The 23,809-nt window shown below is 35.3% G+C and overlaps 1 protein-coding gene across 1 annotated transcript; it reads right to left on the reverse strand.

Annotated features, from left to right (window-relative positions):
• Window positions 1-6,752: 6,752 nt before the first annotated feature.
• Window positions 6,753-7,676, reverse strand: LOC130046680 (uncharacterized). Its single transcript, XM_056139256.1, has one exon. It carries the CDS (start codon window positions 7,632-7,634, stop codon window positions 6,840-6,842), a length of 795 nt encoding a protein of 264 aa, XP_055995231.1. The 5' UTR covers window positions 7,635-7,676; the 3' UTR covers window positions 6,753-6,839.
• Between the last annotated feature and the right edge of the window lie 16,133 nt (window positions 7,677-23,809).

The following is a 23,809-nucleotide window of genomic DNA, read 5'->3' on the forward strand; positions in this document are numbered from 1 at the left end:
GTATCAAATCTTTGAAATGGATTTAAAAGGACATACTAAAGATTCAATTATATGTAGTATATGTTGAAAGACAAAAGAGATATAAAAAGAGCTAAATTTCTCATATGTTGAATGACCTTGACCTTTGACCTTGACATAAATTAAAAGGTCAAAGGATGAAGATTCTAATGCAGTTGGTCCCATGTCTCTAGGATAAATGGTTTTAATTTTTTTCAATTATTTGTAAAAATCAAAAACTTTCAGGGGCAATAACTCCTAAAGGGGTCGAAGAATATTATCGCAATGAATAGATTGAAGAGTCTCCTTGAATAGTCGAAGACATTGGTGAAGGTTTGGTGTGTCTACGGTCTATGGTTTCAGAGGAGTAGCGATAACAAGGTTAATACTGTAAAGGGCAATAACTTTTAAAGGGGTCAATCTTAGGGTACAGGAATTAAATCTTTAAAATAGATTTAAAAGGACATACTAAAGATGCAATGATATGTAGTATATGTTGAAAGACAAAAGAGATATAAAAAGAGCTAAATTTCTCATATTTTGAATGACCTTGACCTTTGACCTTGACATAAATTAAAAGGTCAAAGGATGAAGATTCTAATGCAGTTAGTCCCATGTCTCTAGGATAAATGATTTTAATTTTTTTCAATTATTTGTAAAAATGAAAAACTTTCAGGGGCAATAACTCATAAAAGGAGTCGAAGAATCTTTGTGCAATGAATAGATTGAAGAGTCTCCTTGACTAGTCGAAGACATTGGTGAAGGTTTGGTATCTTTACGGTGTACGGTTTCGGAGGAGTAGCGATAACAAGGTTAATACTCTAAGGGGCAATAACTTTTAAAAGGGTCAATCTTAAGGTACAGGAATTAAATCTTTAAAATAGATTTAAAAGGACAAAATAAAGATGCAAGGATATGTAGTATATCTTGAAAGACAAAAGAGATATAAAAAGAGCTAAATTTCTCATATTTTGAATGACCTTGACCTTTGACCTTGATGTAAATCAAAAGGTCAAAGGATGAAGATTCTAATGCAGTTAGTCCCATGTCTCTAGGATAAATGGTCTTAAATTTTTTCAAGTATTTGTAAAAATCAAAAACTTTCAGGGGCAATAACTCATAAAAGGGGTCGAAGAATCATTTCACAATGAATAGATTGAAGAGTCTCCTTGACTAGTCGAAGACATTGGTGAAGATTTGGTATCTTTACGGTGTACGGTTTCGGAGGAGTAGCGATAACAAGCTTTTATTGCAAAAGGGGCAATAACTCCTTGAGGGGTCAAAGTTCATATACGCAGGGTGAACCGCCAAAATCTTTTAAGGAGTACATTCTTATGGTCTATAAATCTTTTCGATAAATCTTGAAACTCAAAATCACGGGGAGGAAAAATAATAATAATAATAATAATAATAATAATAATAAACAGAAGAATATCAATAGGTCTTTCCACAGAAAGATGGAAAGACCTAACTAGTAATCCTAATTGTTCGCGAACAATTAGAGGTCTTTCCACCTTTTCAGACATTCAAACAATGTCTCTGAATACAAAAAAATGTGTACTTTATATTCTTTAAACGGTATAAAAATTGCTAATTTTCAAAGTTTCTAGATGACCTTGACCTTTGACCTTGACCTAATTTTCAAGGTCAAAGGTCAGGGATGTCACTTCAGTTGGTCCTGTCTTCCTAGGACAAATACTTTAGGAGTTGTAAATTTCTACGCGAAATTTAAAATTTTTAAGGGCATTAATTCCCGTTAGGGATCAACGAATCATCAAACACAGGAAGTCATCTTTTACAATTGATCAGGCAATAAGTTTAGTGAACATTTCGTGTTCGTTCCATTTACGGTTTCCATACTGTAGTGATAACAATGGTTTTTACGCAAGTCGCTGTAAATCGAACAAAGGTCAAAGTTCAGAATGGTAATGATATGCGTTGACTTAAGTTGGTTCTTGACTACTTGTGCATAGTATACCTTATCTGTACTTTATATGCTTTAGACGGTGTGAAAATTGCTTATTTTCAAAGTTTCTAGATGACCTTGACCTTGACCTAATTTTCAAGGTCAAAGGTCAGGGATGTCACTTCAGTTGGTCCTGTCTTCCTACGACAAATACTTTAGGAGTTGTAAATTTCTACGCGAAATTGAAAACTTTCAAGGGCATTAATTCCCGTTACGGATCGAGAAACCATCAAAAACGGAAGTCATCTTTTACAATTGATCAGGCAATAAGTTTAGTGAATATTTTGTGTTCGTACCATTTACGGTTTCCATACTGTAGTGATAACAATGGTTTTTACGCAAGTCGCTGTAAATCGAACAAAGGTCAAAGTTCAGAGTCGTAATGATATGCGTTGACTTAAGTTGGTTCTTGACTACTTGTGCCTATTATACCTTATCTGTACTTTATATGCATTAAACTGTATGAAAATTGCTTATTTTCAAAGTTTCTAGATGACCTTGACCTTGACCTAATTTTCAAGGTCAAAGGTCAGGGATGTCACTTCAGTTGGTCCTGTCTTCCTACGACAAATACTTTAGGAGTTGTAAATTTCTACGCGAAATGAAAAACTTTCAATGGCATTAATTCCCGTTAGGGATCAACGAATCATCAAAAACAGGAAGTCATCTTTTAGAATTGATCAGGCAATAAGTTTAGTCAACATTTCGTGTTCATCCCATTTACGGTTTCCATACTGTAGTGATAACAATGGTTTTTACGCAAGTCGCTGTAAATCGAACAAAGGTCAAAGTTCAGAGTCGTAATGCAATGCATTGACTTAAGTTGGTTCTTGACTTATTGTGCCTATTATACCTTATCTGTACTTTATATGCTTTAGACGGTATGAAAATTGCTTATTTTCAAAGTTTCTAGATGACCTTGACCTTTGACCTTGACCTGATTTTCAAGGTCAAAGGTCAAGTATTCCATTCCAGTTGGTTCCGTCTTTCTACGACTTATATTTTAGGAGTTTTGAATTTTTCCGTAAAAATTGTAAACTTTCAGGGCCATCAACTCTCTTTAGGGATCACCGAAAACTTAAAAGTAAACACTACAACGCTTCAGCTTGATCGACTTAAGAATTTAGTGAAAGTTTCATGCTCTTATCATTTACGGTTTTCGAGGTGAACCGATAACAAGGGTTTTTTGCGTAAAGTCCCATAAGTTCGTTAGGGGTCAAAGATCAAATACGCAGGGTGAGATCTGAGCATGTTTCGAGATGTCAAATATGATGGTCTAAATTGTTTTTCGATAAGTCTTAAAACGTCAAGAGCTTCTCGCGGCGGAAAGAAAAGAAGACAAATAATAATAATAATAATAATAATAAAAAACAGAACAATAACAAAAGGTCTTTCCACAGAAAGGTGGAAAGACCTAATAAACAGAAGAATATCAATAGGTCTTTCCACAGAAAGGTGGAAAGACCTAATAATAATAATAATAAAAAACAGAACAATAACAAAAGGTCTTTCCACAGAAAGGTGGAAAGACCTAATAAACAGAAGAATATCAATAGGTCTTTCCACAGAAAGGTGGAAAGACCTAATAATAAACAGAAGAATATCAATAGGTCTTTCCACAGAAAGATGGAAAGACCTAATAATAATAAACAGAAGAATATCAATAGGTCTTTCCACAGAAAGGTGGAAAGACCTAATAAAGATAAGTAGATAAATATACTCGAAGTAAAATGATGTTTTTTGAATTCCACATACACAATTTAATGTAAATCAAATTCTGAATTTCCGGAATTCATCATAAACCCAGTAGGTCAATATTTGACTACTTTTAAAGCAAACGGATAATGCGTACCTTCAAGTAGGACCCAGGGCCACCCCATTTTAATATAACCCTGGGTCACCCTATTTTCTACACAAGTTACTACGTTATAAAAATAGTCCCACATAAAATGAAAGTACAGTGTAGACAATGTATATTGCGCAGTACCGAAGGAAAATGAATATTGAGCAAGTCATTATTGATAATTTACATGTCATCATTTCTTAGCAAAAATTGCCTAATATAAAAATGATAATTCACTGTTAACTGCATCTCCCAGATTTCCCCAAATACGAGAATGTGATATGAACCTAGCTTAAAATGAATACAATGCAGTGAAATTGAACTTGGAATATCATTCTTTTATTTATTTCCAGATAACTATAAGATAATGTTGCACCTGGAGGCTGACCTCTGGTCACCTATTGATTTCAAAAATGAAAATGTTGCACCTGGAGGCTGACCTCTGGTCACCTATTGATAACAAAAATGAAAATTATGTTACTATAGATTATATTTTATGATGCTACAATAGTGTAAAGGTGAATGTTTAGTCACCTGAGTCAAAGAATAAAATGAGCTTTTTCTGATCATTTGTCTGTTTGTAAATTTTCTTATCTACTGGGCATATTTTCACCAAACTTTAATTAAGGGTTGTCCAAATTATGTTCAGATGGTCCATGGGTATTGTCTAAATTATGTTAATGTTTGACTTTGTAATTGTTCATTAGCATATAACGATAACGGAAGTATGAAGCAGGAGATTGGTCACGTGGTCACTCTACATGTTACTTGGCTATGTATTTGAAACATCTTTGTACTTGTTTTGTTTTTATTGTAGTTGATGTAGACTTTTATAGATAAATTTGGGGGATCAGACATATTATCATTGTTTATTTTCTTTCTCCATTTCAGTGACATTTTCAGTGGATTGTTTGTGAGTCTGATCCCCTTGTTAGTAATTTGTTATCTAGTTCGTCATTTGAATAAATGACATTTTCATACTCAATTTGTCTTATGTTTATATATGATACAGCAAAACCTGGCTGCGGTGACCTTGCTCAGCATTTTAAGACATAAATATAACCAAAGGTGACCGAAGGACATCCATACACTGAGATGTTAGTAACCTCAGGACACATTTCTACACTTTGTTTCAATGATGACCAGAGGTACCCTTACATGACCATTACATCCATGGGTGACCAGTGGAAAACTTATATGACATTTACATCAATGGGTGACCAGAGGAAACCCTCATATGACATTTACATCAATGGGTGACCAGAGGAAACCCTCATATAACATTTACATCAATGGGTGACCAGAGGAAACCCTCATATGACATTTACATCAATGGGTGACCAGAGGAAACCCTTATATTACCATTACATCAATGGGTGACCAGAGGAAACCCTTATATTACCATTACATCAATGGGTTACCAGAGGAAACCCTCATATGACATTTACATCAATGGGTGACCAGAGGAAACACTCATATGACATTTACATCAATGGGTGTCCAAAGGTTACCCTCTTATAACCAGTGTTTATGGGTGATCAACGGTTACCCTTACATGATTATTATATCTATGGTGACCAGAAGTGACCCGTACATTATCATTACATCAATGGGTGACCAGAGGAAACCCTTTGTCACAGATTGACAGAGATATAAATGAAACGACAAACTTCTCATTTTGGCAATACTTTACAATATATTTTTTCTTCACTTTTACATATCATATTTTGTTTATTACAGTTCACGAAATTAATGAAATTAAAGTGGGTTTCTGCTTCCACATCATGTGAATCAGTCTCGTAAATTGGGGTTCTTCTTCCCAAACTTTGGCCGGCAGAGGTGTAACAAACGAATGGCAATGTTTTCTATACTTTGGTCTACTTGTACCTTGGACCTATAATCATTGGTAATATAAATGTCACTTCAAGAATACATACTGTATCGTTACACACCAGTTTATTATTTACGTAAACTACATACTGTACATTTTATAAACCCACTGTGGAACCATTAATCAACGGGTTGGAACAATTCCCATGTATCCATATGGTCCTAGAGAGGAACGAAGCGTAATCAATCGTGGGTTTCCGACGATGATGGTCCTACTAAAGCATATTTTGTTAGGTTCCAAAAAAAAGGATGAAATTTATTCATCTGTAAGCATTGAAACAAAAAATCTCTCCGTTAGGATAAAACATAGAATGATAATAACAATAGTAATATACATAAGAAAAACACAGAAAAATGGAAAGCCTTAATAAACGGATTCATAACAGAATTTGTACTTCGACAATGACAAAGTCATGCAGAAAGTAGGCACTATCAGATAAGAGTTTGTATTTATCATTACGCGCATTCACTGCGAGATAGAAGAACTACTTTCGGGTGACCCCGGGTCCTATTTGAGGGTATGAATTATCCTTCTGCACCTTTGAATAGATCCTAAACTCTGGATTCGGGAGGAACATTGAAGTGTCTAATGAAAAACATAACATTTTAAGTGAATTTTTAATGTTCACACTGAAGGGGATTTTTGTAAAGATAAAGAAAACTCGAGGCCATAGGATTTGGTATAGAGTTACAGTGTGTTAAACTTGGCCTCTTTGCACTTAAAATCTATCTTTTTGATGAGAATCCTTCCGTCATAATATGTAGTCCTTTCTAAACCCTTTCAAAATTTCAATTGATATCAAAATGTCTACATGTGCGAGGTAGGTAACAAATATATAATCTGGTTGGACCAATAAGTTAAGTATTGAACCAGTGCCTACACAGTCAGAATAGCATCCTGTGCGGTTGGCAGCTAACTTCCTTAAGGTGAACGTGGTGTGTTCCAAGGTCCTCCAAAGATTTAATTACAGGTTATAAATAGTATAGGATATAGTAAAAGACCGTACATTTGCAGTCTTTAATCAATGTGTATAGAAAGTATAGAAGGTCACGTGATGTATGTTATAACCTTTATTGGAAGTTAACGAAATTATAATCATATCTAGAAGTGCGAAAATTAAAGCACACTCCCTTCTTAAAAGTTTAACTCCCACAGTTCTGTGTCTTTGGTGTACAGTACTTGGAATAATCAAATCCATGTTGTTTAAATGCGTCTACCAATTCCACGAGTTGGTCTGTGGTCAGAGTCGGCGTTCGTGAATAAACCACGGATCCTTCATAGAAATAATCAGCTGTTATAGACCCGCAATAGTAAACCAAGAGAAAGGCGTTCCCATTGCCAACGTGCACGACTCGCCATTCTGAATGCGTACTTTGTCCTAATTGCGTACTGGTATAGTTAAAAATACCACCGAAAGCTTGGACTACCGTTTCGTTTACCGATCGATGTCTGATTCCACCTTGTACTGTTTTAACGTCAAATTTTTCGAAAACATTGTAAACTGTCTTGTCCATAGAGCTTGGTTGATAGGTTGTGATTTGGCAGTCAAAACAGTCATAGATAGGATTAAGTCCCTTTACAATATACCACGAGCCCTTAAATAAGTCTATGGTAAAATTCGACACCACTTGCTGAGGAGGGTGGCAAACCACTGGGGGATTGGGAGGGTCGTTTGAAATACACTGATGGTCGGTGGAAGCACATTTCATGAATTCGTCAAAGACATCATCCTCGTATGAATAAATGCAGTCAAACAAACAAGTTTGGTTGTTGGTGCCACATCCTGTTATACAGACCATTGCGGACCTACATCCTTCATCTGCCAGACATTTTGCGGATTGCATTCCACAATGATCCATAATACAAAGTATATTGGGATTAGAACATTGTACATATTCCAGAATCAGACAAAAACATATAACAAATGTGCACTTCATGGTGTCCTTCAATCTAGGCAAGAACTAAATAGATAACGGGGAAATCATGCATTATATACGGGTTTAAGCAATCATTATCGTATACTAAAAGTGTCCCTATATATGTACATGTATACAAGTGCTGATAAGGATAATTTGGAAATCGTTAGTTTCATTTCAACAGGAAAATAACCAATTTAAAATTAGATAAATTACTGCATGTAACGTTGATAGACGAATACTGTAAAAGAAATATTGTTATGGAAACTTAAAGAAATGTGGCGATTCATTCAACAACATGAGCTCGCAATGACATCGTAATTCACTATAAACGAGAACATTAACATCGCAATGTTACATAAACATTTTTTGCAATTCGACTAATTACATGTACGTTAAAAAACATCTAGGGCTATTTCTAGGCTGTTCCAAATCGAATTAAATCTGCATGCATCACGATTTGGGGTAAGCATATGACATGATTTTTTTGGAATAGGACAGGGAAGAATTTTTTTATAACGGTTGTCATGATATCCAATGACCTCAAAGAGGTCAAAGGTCATATATGTGCACATTTTTGCAATCTTTTTTCTCTGAAATATATATGTATTTTACAACCCCTCTCACTAATAGGAAACTTTAAATGTATGAGCTGATGTGTGTTTTAAAATACTGCAAAAACATCACAATCAACTTAAATCAATTTTATTGACAAACAAATATTTTTGGTTGCTAAGTAACAACGTTCATAGTGCACCATAATTTGCCTTTCTGCATCCATTCGACACCATTTCAACATAATTACATTGCATGATAATTAGTGAATGTCACATTATTTTAAAATTATAATCTTTTCGTTTTTAACAAAAATCTGATGAAGAGAATTAAGGTCAAAGGTCATAAAATGGACACTTCGTACTTTATATACATATCCATCATTTTCTAATAATATGATGTTTTGCCATTATGTTCCACTAAATAGTATAAATATTGCAACATTAAAACAAAGAAATTTACTGTTAATCGTAAAAGATTTAATTTTTTGTATTCATATATATTTGGTTGCTAAGCAACAACACCATAACAAATGTTATCAAAAATTATTACCGTTTTTCCTCCCCAAGTTCAATGTATAGAATGTTCAAGTAATCACAAAATTTGAATGTACTTGCATCATATTTAACAAAACTGTTCTTCTTATATTAACCTCTTAAAACCTATTTCTAGACATAATTCTTGATACTGGGTTGTTCCGAAAGGGGCATGCGTTGACCAATATCTGTCTATCGACTGGAACTTCACGGCAGACATGTTTAAGATAAATCTTTAAAAGTATTTCTTAACTTAGCCCCAAATACTAATGTATTGTCAGAGCTTTAGAACACTCAATTGGTTCTGTAAATGTTTTCTATAATCAAGGCACTACCTCAAACTTTTAAAACAGAGCAAGGTGTAGGGATTCCTACCATTTTTAGCTTGTTATTTCAGGGGGGGGGGGAGATGAAGTTTACTGTATTTACCGTCGCCATCTTCATGATGTTTATATGGAAAATATTGGAATTGAATCCCATTTTAGCATGTGCCCCAATTTAAGTTTTGTGCTTCCCAACCACCACTTTATGATGTTTCACTACGGCATTGGAGTTGCCTTATAGCTAATTACAAATTCGTCCGAACAAATTGCTAACTCGTCCGAACAAATTACTTATTTGCCCGAACAAATTTACTTATTCGTTCGAACGAATTTTTACTTCGTCCGGACAAATTGCTAATTTGTCCGAACGAATTACTAATTTGTCCGAACAAATAGCTAATTCGTCCGAACGAATTCCTAATTTGTCCGAACGAATAGCTAATTCGTCCGAACAAATTGCTAATGCGTCCGAACGAATTACTGATTTGCCTGAACAAATTTACTTATTCGTTCGAACGAATTTCTATTTCGTCCGAACAAATTGCTAATTCGTCCGAAAGAATTACTAATTTGTCCGAACAAATAGCTAATTCGTCCGAACGAATTGCTAATTTCTCCGAACAAATAGCTAATTCGTCCGAAGAAATAACTTATTTGTCCGAACAAATTGCTAATTCGTCCGAACGAATATCTAATTTGTCCGAACAAATGGTTATTTCGTCCGAACGAATTACTAATTCGTCCGAACGAATAATATTTTTGTTTTACTTGGTCTCTCTACGCCGCCGTAGAAAATAGCCTCCGCACCAGCGGCCATGAATCCCGAGTCTGATTAAAACCACCTCACACCCTTCTCATTGTACACTAAATCCACCCCTTCTTACACTCGCGGGTCAGGGAAGGGAAGGGGGGGGGGTAATCAAACTGATTAATGCCGGGCTAGGACATATTGATTGATGTCAGATATGTTCAGCTCTTAACAAAGAATCCCGTGGGGATCCAGGTTAGAATAGGTCCTCATTACCCCTTGCTTGTCGTAAGAGGCGACTATATTGGGCGGTCCTTCGGATGAGACTGCAAAAACCGAGGTCCCGTGTCACAGCAGGTGTGGCACGATAAAGATCCCTCCCTGCTCAATGGCCATAAGCGCCGAGCATAGGCCCAAATTTTGCAACCCTTCATCGGCAGTGGTTTCGTCTCCATATGAGTGAAATATTCTATAGAGGGACGTTAAACAATATACAATCAATCATTAATAAAGAATCGGGTGTTATATACCCTTGGTTTAGATATCATAAAATATAAATATTTTCTTTCATGAAACGACAAATTATTGCATCAAATCGTGTTTAATTAATTGTGAATTTTTCATAACATGACAAAACCGCAAATTTTTTTCTCTAGCCGGCCTATGTGGCAACATCAACTTATATGTTTATACTGAATGCATGATCGTTTGGGTCATCCTGCAAGAGGAGACCCAGGGTATCTTCTTCTTCTGACATCAGGTTGTTTTCAAGATGTAAAATACAAGCGTTCGCTGTGTTGTTTTCGTTGAAACGGAAACACGTGTGTTGCCCGTGCACATTCGCGGCCGCGATCCAGATCACGGGAAAAAAGTATATAGGCCTGTAATTATGCGGACTTATCTTTTTTGTTTTCTTTGTTTGGCAGAGAAATATTATTACTATTCTGAACAAATATTACATAAAGTTTATATCTGATTTGAAGTATTAATATATTTTTTCAATTTACTCTATCGATGTAACATTTTCAATGGCTTAGGTGTTTAATTAATGAAGTAATAATGTTTGTTGTGTAACTGTTATATAACAATGATGGTTTTAAATATAATAATAATAATAAAGCAGAGAATACCTGGCTGATTATATCGTACATTTGTGTATATTATTTTTGTGTATCAAAAAGTATTCAATTTACCAATAGAGGACAATACAAATAGTTTTCACTACTTTATTGTGCGATCGCTTTCAGCGACGACGTTTTGTCGCTAATTTTAAAGAAAACCGCGCAGCATGCCCCAGTTTTATTTTATCGTAATATAAAAACTACTAATAATTATGATACGAATAATGGCCCATCAAAAAGGAAATTTCCTCTACTTTTACAGGCTGTATTTACTTTTCCTTATTTCCATATGTGAATATAGGTAAAACGCCGATCTGTTAAAACGTTGGGAAATAAAATCGTAAGAAAACGTATGTATGCAAAAAATTACTATTTTCTTATAACTTTGCCAGGCATTAAAAATAATTATATATGTGCTGAAAGCAGGAAATATATGTTTTCAAAAATAAAAAAAGATATTGCATTCATAGGGAATTTTTAAAAAGAAAATCATATCGAGGTGGGACTTGCAACAAAGTGTTGCGTCATGTAGTCAAATCCTTTTATGTTGGATTTAATGAGTTTTATAGACTGGAGTGTTGTACCCTGCATTTAAAATCAGGCTGAAATAAAATATTACCTTCCAAAGAAAAAAATCCCGTTTTAAATACCGTCATTTGCGTAAAAAACAATTCCAGGTTTTTCGTTCTAAATACTCGAGTTTCCGAAAGTTGAATGTTAGTTTCATTGCAGGAGTTATCTTTTCCTGTGTGTGATCGACGACAATGCAGACAGCTTGAATTATTTTCGTTTATAAACTCATTAAATTAAATAATGAATGGATTGGACTACGTTGGACTTGTATTACGAGATGTTTAACACCCTTTGGATAGGAAGATTCGATCTGTTTCTTGGAACTAAGGTGATTTTGAGATTTGTTTACAACCTGTATCCTATTTTCGTGCCATCCCTTGTTAGATATTTATATATAGATTGAAAACAAAATTGATCAGAAGCGCCTGTGGGATTGGATCATTTTTTCTTACTTTTATTCTTTTCTTTTTTAGGACGATGGGTGGGGTGAAAAACTCATTATGGATGTAGCTGCTCGCTAATACCTCTGTCAACGTTGGATTGCAAGACTATTGTAAACCGTTAATTAAATCCTTTAAAAGGCAACCAATGATTTTTACACAAGATTAATCATAAATTAATTAAGCTTAGGTAAATGTTTTTATAAAAGGTAGAAAGTGTTTTACAAGAATATTGTAATTGCGGCACCATGACAGCAATATCTATGGGCAGAGAAAGAATAGGTTATCAAATGGCGATCATCACATTTTCACAAGAAAAGAGAGAGAGAGGGGGGGGGAGAGCAAAACCAACAGCTGAAGAACAGAAAAAGAGGTTGCAATTGTAATTTTATCTTTAACGTTGTTTTCAGGGGGTGAATACCTCTTATTAATTGGGTAGGCTCATAAAATAATTTCTAAAGATGATTATTACCAGGGAAGAAGTCATCAGATTTGAAAGGTTATTTCTTTTTCAGTATTTATTTTTCCTTTTCAATTTTTTTTTTATATCTGTGGAAAAAAACCAGACTGTCACAATCAGTGGGAAAGAGGGTATCAGAAAATGGCAAATCCGGGAAACGGGGTGGTGTCTACAAGCGCTTGTTTAAATAGTAAGTTATTACGATTTTAAAATACATACATCATGTAAGTATAGGGCTATATGCATAACTTGTGAAGTATATGAAACGATGGAAGATGCGGATGACTTCCCGTTTTCACTTAAATTTCTGCTGCCCTTGTTCATAATACAATAAACCTTCTGATTTTACAGACTGCTGATCACCCCATAATATCAACTATATAGACAGTATTTTACATTCCGTTCCATTTTCCATTCCGCGTTTTAGCAACTCCCGATTATTGTTTACAAACTGATCTTATTCCAACCCATCCTACGCTACGGGTTTCTTATCGTGTCACAAAACATTTGCTTGCTATTGGAGCACAAGAACATTCTAAGTACAATAAAGAAATATATGATACTGCCTCAGTATTTTGACAGAAGCGCAAATACTTGAGAAGGACATTTTCAATCTCCACCCAGAGTCATCGTTCCATATACTATTTGTTCTGCATACTTTTTTAATTTGCCAATAGGTGCCGTTGATTGGAAGACTTTTGACTACCTTTCTCATGGGAAAAGAGAACCAATTCATTTCCCATAGACCTCAATGCTAACCTTTGGCCCTCTCACTAATTAACTATATCGATTTTAAACAAATGACCGCAAACATTTCAAAGTTCATTCCAAGTGTTGATAAAAAATGACAAAAAATATATAGGGTCCCGTGCCTTTTATAGGCCATATTTGTACTTTTTTCTTTTTTTTTTTACAACACATAGCAATCTGCAGTAAATTACACACTTCATTTTAAGCACACCCCTACCATGTTAATTTCCTCAGTCATTTCTCGATTTTGTGCGATAATTTTTCATCCTGACAATTAATTTGAACCTCTATAATATTTCTTTCAATTCCAAATAATTTCACTTTTGATATTAGCCAATCACGCAACACCTAGACATTTATACCTCCGCTCAATCTTGGGGTAAACTGCGTCCGGGTTACGCATACGGGGATTTGGTACTCTCATTCATAATAATCGCTGGCGCATGCGCCCAGCGCTTAAAAAGGAAAACCACTGGTTAGATTATAGGAGAGTTTAAAATAAGGTCAACGGTATGAAAAATCATGCTATTCTAAACTACTACAAGAACATTGAAAGGTATATAAACGACTACTCAAAATATAATATATTATATTGGAAATTAAATAAAGAAGTTTTCTAAGTTAAAGCAAATGTGATGATATTCCGTCTATACAATTTACTTCCAATAATTATGGTGTCCGGATAGGGCTATTTGCAAAAGCGTGACTGCGCGTTAGTCACAACACGCCGTCACGCCAACAAGCAACGCGCTTTCGCGCTCTCACGCCAACAAGCAACGCACTTTCGGGCAGAGAAGCAACGCGCCTTCGCGCTCTCACGTCAACAAGCAACGCACCTTCGTGTACACAAGCAACACGCCTTCGCGCTCTCACCACAACAAGCAACGCGCATTCGTGCTCGCACCACAACAAGCTTCGCGCAGACGAGCAACACGCCGTCACGCCAACAAGCAACACGGCGCCAAGGCGTATTACTTGTTGGCGCGAAGGTGTGTTGCTTGTTAGCGCGAAGGCGCGTTGCTTGTTGTCGTGAGAGTGCGAAGGCGCATTGCTTGTCTGCACGATGGCGCGCTACTTATTGGCGTGAGAGCGCAAAGGCGCGTTGCTTGTTGGTGTGACGGCGTGTTGTGACTAACGCGCAGTCACGCTTTTGCAAATGGCCCTATCCGGACACCATAGATAATGGTATCAATGTGGTAGCGTTTTCAGATAAAGAAAATATAGAGGTATTGAATAAATATTTTCTTCAATATCAAATATTGATGACACAGGTCAAAATCTACCATACTTGTACTCCTTATGCAATGACAGTCTTAATGATATTCTTATCGAAGAAGTTATAGATATAATTTCCACTCTCCCTATAAACAAGGCTATTGGGCCCGATAAAATAAATCATAGGATGCTGAAATAAACAATACACACTATTTCTAGACCACTTTGTATACTTCTCAATGAATTTCTGCGTGAAAAATCCTTTCCAAGATACTTTAACCCTTTAACTACCAGAAATTTCGAGTTTTCCTTCAAAGCAGATACAAATATTTCAAATTGAAATTAAAGCATTTCTAGTCACATTTTCGTAATATAACCTACATGTATGCATATTCTGAAAGGAAAAATCTTGAAGATTTTAATTATGCACTAAAATGTGGTGTACTCGATCTGCTTTCTGTTCCTTACATATCTATAACTTTTGCTATTTCCCCAAAACTGACAAGAGGTAATATCATCAGAACGTAACAGTATACATGATATAAGAGGAGTTTCTCCATCGCTGAGCGCGACCAAATCACACCACGGATGTAGTTTACTCCGCTCTTCTTGTCATTTCAGTTAACTTTACACTCTAAATTACCTTTATTTTTACACATGTTTCGTCTTTTTTTTAACATTTTCAATTAAATATCTATATCTTATATTCTCTTTGATATTGCTCCTAATTTTTTATTCGATAAAACTCTTACGAACTATATTTTGTGTTCTACGATCGTTATTTTGGTCATCTGCTACACAATCATGGAAGCTCGGTAAGAACACAAATCATAGAAAATATAAATATCATTTTTGAATGTTATTGGGATATGACATGAAGTTGGTACGTGATCAAATCTACTATAACGCCCTTCGTTAACTCACCTGGTTAAAAAACTTGGTACGAAAATAATGAATTTGCATATGAGATATGAGACCCGTATCGCTCACCATTCATACGTTATGAGCCAGAATAAAATTTCTGACAGAGCGACGGAAAAAACAATATATATACCCCTACTACAGTCGCGGGAATATAAAAAAAAACTTGACTCTATACAACATGGAAACATTTACAAAGGTCCGAGGGTTGGGGTCTACTTTGTAAATTAACCAAAAGTTTCACAGACAACAATGCTCTTAATTGTAAAACTCGCGCACAATTACTACATGTAATCATTGCTTTACATACAATTGTTCTTGATATCAATTATCGACAGATAAATGTGTTTTATTTGTCACGTCTTTTTTCACATTTTCATATTCTCTAGCACCATTGGTTTAATTTTAACGAACCTTAGCACACACTATCCCTATGTGTAGGAATTTCAAGTTTGTACAAACGAAGGAGCGCCTTCGCATTCAAGAAAAGGGAAAATGGGGAAGGTAATGAAAGGTGAAGATAACTAACAGTGATTAATCTCATTACTCCTAAACGGAATGCAAAATAGAGAGTTGGGCAAACATAGACCCCTGGATCTACCAGAGGTGGAATCGTGTGCCTAGGAGGACGGAGTATCCCCTGTTGACCGGTCACACCACTAGTAAACTCTGTCTCTTGATCAGGTAAACGGTGTAATCCGTAGTCAAATCAATGCGCCAAGAACTGCCTAACAATTGGTATGAAACACGTCAGACAGCATTTGACCCAATGAATTGTTGTATTGGCAAACTAGATCATTATAACGACCAAAGAATTTGCGAAATGCTGACTTTACACGAGATTGTTTAAACCCCTGTAACATCAACTTGTTTGCAAGTAACGTGTATCGATTTAAAAACTGATCACACGTATAACAAGTTCTTGTGCATCGAATCAGTTGAGAGATTTAAACACCATATGCAGGTGATAATGGAATATTGGTTCATAAATATGGGAAGTTGACGATGGAAAAGCTCATCCCGTTTGCCATAAGGATATATCGAATCGACATATGCAGCAGGAAATTAGTTTGAACAATTATAATTTGGCCTGTACAACCTTTAAAGACTATGTATTTCATCCTTCGGTGCCAGTTGAAGTAAAATTCATGTGGTAAATCCATGTACTGAAGGTTAAACTAAGAACTGGTATACTGTCTGATAAGATAAAATACTACAACAAGGCGTATAAAGAACATCTGGAAACTGATTACTTTGCGCAACATTTAGCCTAAATATGACGGAAACTGAAAAAGACGTTAAAGGTGATGAAGATATGATATTACACCAGGCTCACGAAGAGGGAAATTATGATTCTGATAGTAGTGACGATAATACGCCTAGCAAAATACAGGAAAACTGTAAGAAAACAAGTTCTCACACAGAACAATAGACATGGCGGAATACCCGACAACACAGACGACGTGAATACCAATATAAAATCACCAAAAGACACCGAGGACACATAATCGGCAAAGGACACCATGAACAAAACAGAATTAGCGAAAGGCACAATGGAAAACACAGAATCAGGGAAATACATCATAGACAGTCCAGAATAAGCGCAAGATATCATACACAACACAGAATCAACAAAATACACTATAGACCACAAAGAATCAGCGAAATACATCATAGACAACAAAGAATCGGCGAAAGATATCATAGGCAACCCAGAATCAGCGAAAGACACCCTTGGCAACCCAGAATCAGCACAAGACACCATAGAATAGACAACCCAGAATCAGCGAAAGACACCCTGGGCAACCCATAATCAGCCCAAGACACCATAGACAACCCAGAATCAGCGCAAGACATCATACACAACACAGAATCAACAAAAGGCACTATAGGCAGCACATAATCAGCGAAATACATCATAGGCAACATAGAATCAGCGAAAGACACCATAGGCATCATAGAATCAGTGAAAGACAGCATGTACAACACAGAATCAGCAGTTGAAACAGAGTAAAACGTAGATTCTAATGTTCTAACAGAGGGTACACAAGACTGTGAGGTGCATGTACCCAAAGAAAGCATAAATGCTTTTCTCACAGTGGAGCAATTAGATAAAATACTTAGTGCTATTGGTGACATCCCTTGCGATGAAGTGATAGTTGAGCTTACCACTACAGATGAAGGAAACATAACATCAAGATTGACATAATCTAATCATACGTTAGGTAACGATTCACAAGATGCAGAAAGTACAACATATGAAAGCAGTTTCGATCTAATTGAAGATTCTTCAGATGAATATGTACTTCCAAGTGGAGGTAAGAGAAAATGGCTTAATAGTTCAAGTTCTCTGGGGAAGAAATAAAAATGAAACATACATTTAGAAAGACAAAAAATGTCTGTGCTAATGAAAATGAATGTGAAAACAGTTGCAACAGCAGTCTTAATGAACCATCTACTTGTACGACTAGTACATTGAGATGTGGACGAAAGCAAAGAAACACAACAGAATGGAAAAGAAATAAAGCCAAGCAGCTTTGCAATAAAGGAAAGGCATACACAAACTGCAAGGGCAGTAAAATCTCTGGGAGAACATAGAAAAAAAAAACTTGCAAATGCAAGTACAAATGTCAAGACAAAATCAGTAACACCCAGAGGTCGGATATATTTCAAAGTTACTGGAATTTATCATACGATCGTCAAAGAGATTTCATAAGGTGCCATGCAATAATGACAGAAAAGCGTGGAAAAACAAAAAATCCAGAAGAAGAATCAAGAAGGAAACACACTATTCATTATTATTTGCCTATAGATGAGAGCAAGGTAGATGTATGAAAGAGAACACTTTTAGGTACATTAGATATTGGTGAGAAAACAGCTACGTACGCATTGAAGAAGAAAAAGCACCCTTTCTCTTCAACAGACAATAGAGGAAAACATATTCCAAAGAACACAATTTCAGAGGATGACAAAATTTTTATCAGAGACCACATCCGTTAATTCCCAAGAACAGAATCTCATTACTGTAGAAAATCAACTGAGAGAGAATATTTGGACAGTTCTCTATCCATAAGAAAAATGCACAATTTGTACACTGAGAAGTGTAAAAAGGACTACAATGAGGCACAGAAATATTGGCTGTATGATACAATATTTGATACCGAGTTCAATGTATGGTTTCATAGGCCAAAGAATGATATATGCGCATTTCCTGATGCATTTGGAAAAATTAAAACAGGAAGCAAGGATGGAAAAGCAAGAAGATAAACAGAGATCAACTGAAAATGTGATGATCAAAACTATCAACTTTGATTTGCAAAAGGTACTTGTCACTCCTAAAGCTCAAGTAAATGACTTATACTACAGCAGAAAACTTGCTACTTACAACTTCACTATATTTGATGTAATTACTAAAGAAACTGTTTGCAACATGTGGTCGAAACCATAGCAAAGCGAGGAAACTGGCGCTTCATGTCTTCTTGACTACAATAAAAGTGTGGGGTCAATCGATGAACTGTTCTACTATTCAAACAGTTGCACCGGACAACAAAGAAATTTGCCATTTAGTGGGATGTGTCTCTACTCGGTTGTTGATCTTCCAATTCAAAAGATAACACGCAATTATTTTGAAAGGGGGCACTCACAAATGGAGGGAGATTCTGTTCACGCTACAATTGAACGATCCACAAAACATGCAGATATGTATTCTCTCAGTGATTGGATGCTTGGTATCCGCAATGCTAAAGTAAACCCACCCAAGTATGTGGTGAAGGAGTTGGCACACACAGATATATTACATTTCAAAAGTCTTACAGATGACTGTGTAGGCAACAGGGGTTTTGCAGAAGGTGGAGCAATATTAAAATGGAACATTATCCATTCATTTAAGTATCATCGAAAGGAAGACCCTACCAAGATATTTTTCAAATACGAAATCAGTCAGCCAGAATATACATCACTCGATATTCAGGGAAGAAGCAGTGTAGGAAAGTTTTGGCCTAAATAAATGGGTGGAATGGTCCAGAGTTTAACTAGGAATCTAATGAGTGGAACTTCATCAAATGAAAAGTCAAATTTCCAGAGTTTAATAGGAGAGATTATGTTGTGGAAACTTTGACCTTTACCTAATATTCAGGGTCAAAGGTCAATGATCACATTGCAGTTGGTCCCATGTTTCTATGATTATCCGTTTAAAAGTTAACGATTAGCACAAACACATAAAAGGGCAATAACTCATATAAGGGGTCAGCGGATCCTTTCACACTGAATATGTTGAAGTTGTGCTTTGAGAAACCGAAGACATTGGTAAAGATTTGGTGTCTCTATGGTCTATGGTTTCAAAGGGGTAGCGATAACAAGGTTAATAATGTAAGGGGCAATAACTTTTAAAGGGTTCAGTCTTAGGGTACAGGTATCAAATCTTTAAAATGAAGTTAAAAGGACATACTAAAGATTCAATTATATGTAGTATATGTTGAAAGACAAAAGAGATCTACAAAGAGCTAAATTTCTCATATTTTGAATGACCTTGACCTTTGACCTTGACATAAATTAAAAGGTCAAAGGATGAAGATTCGAATGCAGTTAGTCCCATGTCTCTAGGATAAATGGTTTTAATTTTTTTTAATTATTTGTAAAAATCAAAAACTTTCAGGGGCAATAACTCATAAAAGGGGTCGAAGAATATTTTCGCAATGATAGATTGAAGAGTCTCCTTGAATAGTTGAAGACATTGGTGAAGGTTTGGTGTCTCTACGGTCTATGGTTTCAGAGGAGTAGCGATAACAAGGTTAATACTGTAAAGGGCAATAACTTTTAAAGGGGTCAATCTTAGGGTACAGGAATTAAATCTTTAAAATAGATTTAAAAGGACATACTAAAGATGCAATGATATGTAGTATATGTTGAAAGACAAAAGAGATATAAAAAGACCTAAATTTCTCATATTTTGAATGACCTTGACCTTTGACCTTGACATAAATTAAAAGGTCAAAGGATGAAGATTCGAATGCAGTTAGTCCCATGTCTCTAGGATAAATGGTTTTAATTTTTTTCAATTATTTGTAAAAATCAAAAACTTTCAGGGGCAATAACTCATAAAAGGGGTCGAAGAATCTTTTCGCAATGAATAGATTGAAGAGTCTCCTTGACTAGTCGAAGACATTGGTGAAGGTTTGGTATCTTTACGGTGTACGGTTTCAGAGGAGTAGCGATAACAAGGTTAATACTGTAAAGGGCAATAACCTTTAAAGGGGTCAGTCTTAAGGTACAGGAATTAAATCTTTAAAATAGATTTAAAAGGACATACTAAAGATGCAATTATATGTAGTATATGTTGAAAGACAAAAGAGATATAAAAAGAGCTAAATTTTTCATATTTTGAATGACCTTGACCTTTGACCTTGACATAAATCAAAAGGTCAAAGGATGAAGATTCTAATGCAGTTAGTCCCATGTCTCTAGGATAAATGGTTTTAAAAATTTTCAATTATTTGTAAAAATCAAAAACTTTCAGGGGCAATAACTCATAAAAGGGGTCGAAGAATCATTTCGCAATGATAGATTGAAGAGTCTCCTTGACTAGTCGAAGACATTGGTGAAGGTTTGGTATCTTTACGGTGTACGATTTCGGAGGAGTAGCGATAACAAGATTTTATTGCAAAAGGGGCAATAACTCCTTGAGGGGTCAAAGTTCATATACGCAGGGTGAACTGCCAAAATCTTTTAAGGAGTACATTCTTATGGACTATAAATCTTTTCGATAAATCTTGAAACTCAAAATCACGGGGAGGAAAAATAATAATAATAATAATAATAATAATAATAACTAGTAATCCTAATTGTTCGCGAACAATTAGAGGTCTTTCCACCTTTTCAGACATTCAAACAATGTCTCTGAATACAAAAAAATGTGTACTTTATATGCTTTAAACGGTATAAAAATTGCTAATTTTCAAAGTTTCTAGATGACCTTGACCTTTGACCTTGACCTAATTTTCAAGGTCAAAGGTCAGGGATGTCACTTCAGTTGGTCCTGTCTTCCTAGGACAAATACTTTAGGAGTTGTAAATTTCTACGCGAAATTTAAAATTTTTAAGGGCATTAATTCCCGTTAGGGATCAACGAATCATCAAACACAGGAAGTCATCTTTTACAATTGATCAGGCAATAAGTTTAGTGAACATTTCGTGTTCGTTCCATTTACGGTTTCCATACTGTAGTGATAACAATGGTTTTTACGCAAGTCGCTGTAAATCGAACAAAGGTCAAAGTTCAGAATGGTAATGATATGCGTTGACTTAAGTTGGTTCTTGACTACTTGTGCATAGTATACCTTATCTGTACTTTATATGCTTTAGACGGTGTGAAAATTGCTTATTTTCAAAGTTTCTAGATGACCTTGACCTTGACCTAATTTTCAAGGTCAAAGGTCAGGGATGTCACTTCAGTTGGTCCTGTCTTCCTACGACAAATACTTTAGGAGTTGTAAATTTCTACGCGAAATGAAAAACTTTCAATGGCATTAATTCCCGTTAGGGATCAACGAATCATCAAAAACAGGAAGTCATCTTTTAGAATTGATCAGGCAATAAGTTTAGTCAACATTTCGTGTTCATCCCATTTACGGTTTCCATACTGTAGTGATAACAATGGTTTTTACGCAAGTCGCTGTAAATCGAACAAAGGTCAAAGTTCAGAGTCGTAATGCAATGCATTGACTTAAGTTGGTTCTTGACTTATTGTGCCTATTATACCTTATCTGTACTTTATATGCTTTAGACGGTTTGAAAATTGCTTATTTTCAAAGTTTCTAGATGACCTTGACCTTTGACCTTGACCTGATTTTCAAGGTCAAAGGTCAAGTATTCCATTCCAGTTGGTTCCGTCTTTCTACGACTTATATTTTAGGAGTTTTGAATTTTTCCGTAAAAATTGTAAACTTTCAGGGCCATCAACTCCCTTTAGGGATCACCGAAAACTTAAAAGTAAACACTACAACGCTTCAGCTTGATCGACTTAAGAATTTAGTGAAAGTTTCATGCTCTTATCATTTACGGTTTTCGAGGTGAACCGATAACAAGGGTTTTTTGCGTAAAGTCCCATAAGTTCGTTAGGGGTCAAAGATCAAATACGCAGGGTGAGATCTGAGCATGTTTCGAGATGTCAAATATGATGGTCTAAATTGTTTTTCGATAAGTCTTAAAACGTCAAGAGCTTCTCGCGGCGGAAAGAAAAGAAGACAAATAATAATAATAATAATAATAATAAAAAACAGAACAATAACAAAAGGTCTTTCCACAGAAAGGTGGAAAGACCTAATAAACAGAAGAATATCAATAGGTCTTTCCACAGAAAGGTGGAAAGACCTAATAATAATAATAATAAAAAACAGAACAATAACAAAAGGTCTTTCCACAGAAAGGTGGAAAGATCTAATAAACAGAAGAATATCAATAGGTCTTTCCACAGAAAGGTGGAAAGACCTAATAATAAACAGAAGAATATCAATAGGTCTTTCCACAGAAAGATGGAAAGACCTAATAATAATAAACAGAAGAATATCAATAGGTCTTTCCACAGAAAGGTGGAAAGACCTAATAAAGATAAGTAGATAAATATACTCGAAGTAAAATGATGTTTTTTGAATTCCACATACACAATTTAATGTAAATCAAATTCTGAATTTCCGGAATTCATCATAAACCCAGTAGGTCAATATTTGACTACTTTTAAAGCAAAAGGATAATGCGTACCTTCAAGTAGGACCCAGGGCCACCCCATTTTAATATAACCCTGGGTCACCCTATTTTCTACACAAGTTACTACGTTATAAAAATAGTCCCACATAAAATGAAAGTACAGTGTAGACAATGTATATTGCGCAGTACCGAAGGAAAATGAATATTGAGCAAGTCATTATTGATAATTTACATGTCATCATTTCTTAGCAAAAATTGCCTAATATAAAAATGATAATTCACTGTTAACTGCATCTCCCAGATTTCCCCAAATACGAGAATGTGATATGAACCTAGCTTAAAATGAATACAATGCAGTGAAATTGAACTTGGAATATCATTCTTTTATTTATTTCCAGATAACTATAAGATAATGTTGCACCTGGAGGCTGACCTCTGGTCACCTATTGATTTCAAAAATGAAAATGTTGCACCTGGAGGCTGACCTCTGGTCACCTATTGATAACAAAAATGAAAATTATGTTACTATAGATTATATTTTATGATGCTACAATAGTGTAAAGGTGAATGTTTAGTCACCTGAGTCAAAGAATAAAATGAGCTTTTTCTGATCATTTGTCTGTTTGTAAATTTTCTTATCTACTGGGCATATTTTCACCAAACTTTAATTAAGGGTTGTCCAAATTATGTTCAGATGGTCCATGGGTATTGTCTAAATTATGTTAATGTTTGACTTTGTAATTGTTCATTAGCATATAACGATAACGGAAGTATGAAGCAGGAGATTGGTCACGTGGTCACTCTACATGTTACTTGGCTATGTATTTGAAACATCTTTGTACTTGTTTTGTTTT

The sequence above is a fragment of the Ostrea edulis genome, chromosome 5 (genome assembly GCF_947568905.1).
Source record: "Ostrea edulis chromosome 5, xbOstEdul1.1, whole genome shotgun sequence".
NCBI lineage: Eukaryota > Metazoa > Mollusca > Bivalvia > Ostreida > Ostreidae > Ostrea > Ostrea edulis.

Coding starts and splice junctions, on each gene's coding strand:
- LOC130046680 (XM_056139256.1), bottom strand. CDS start 7,634: ATGAAGTGCACATTTGTTATATGTTTTTGTCTGATTCTGGAATATGTA.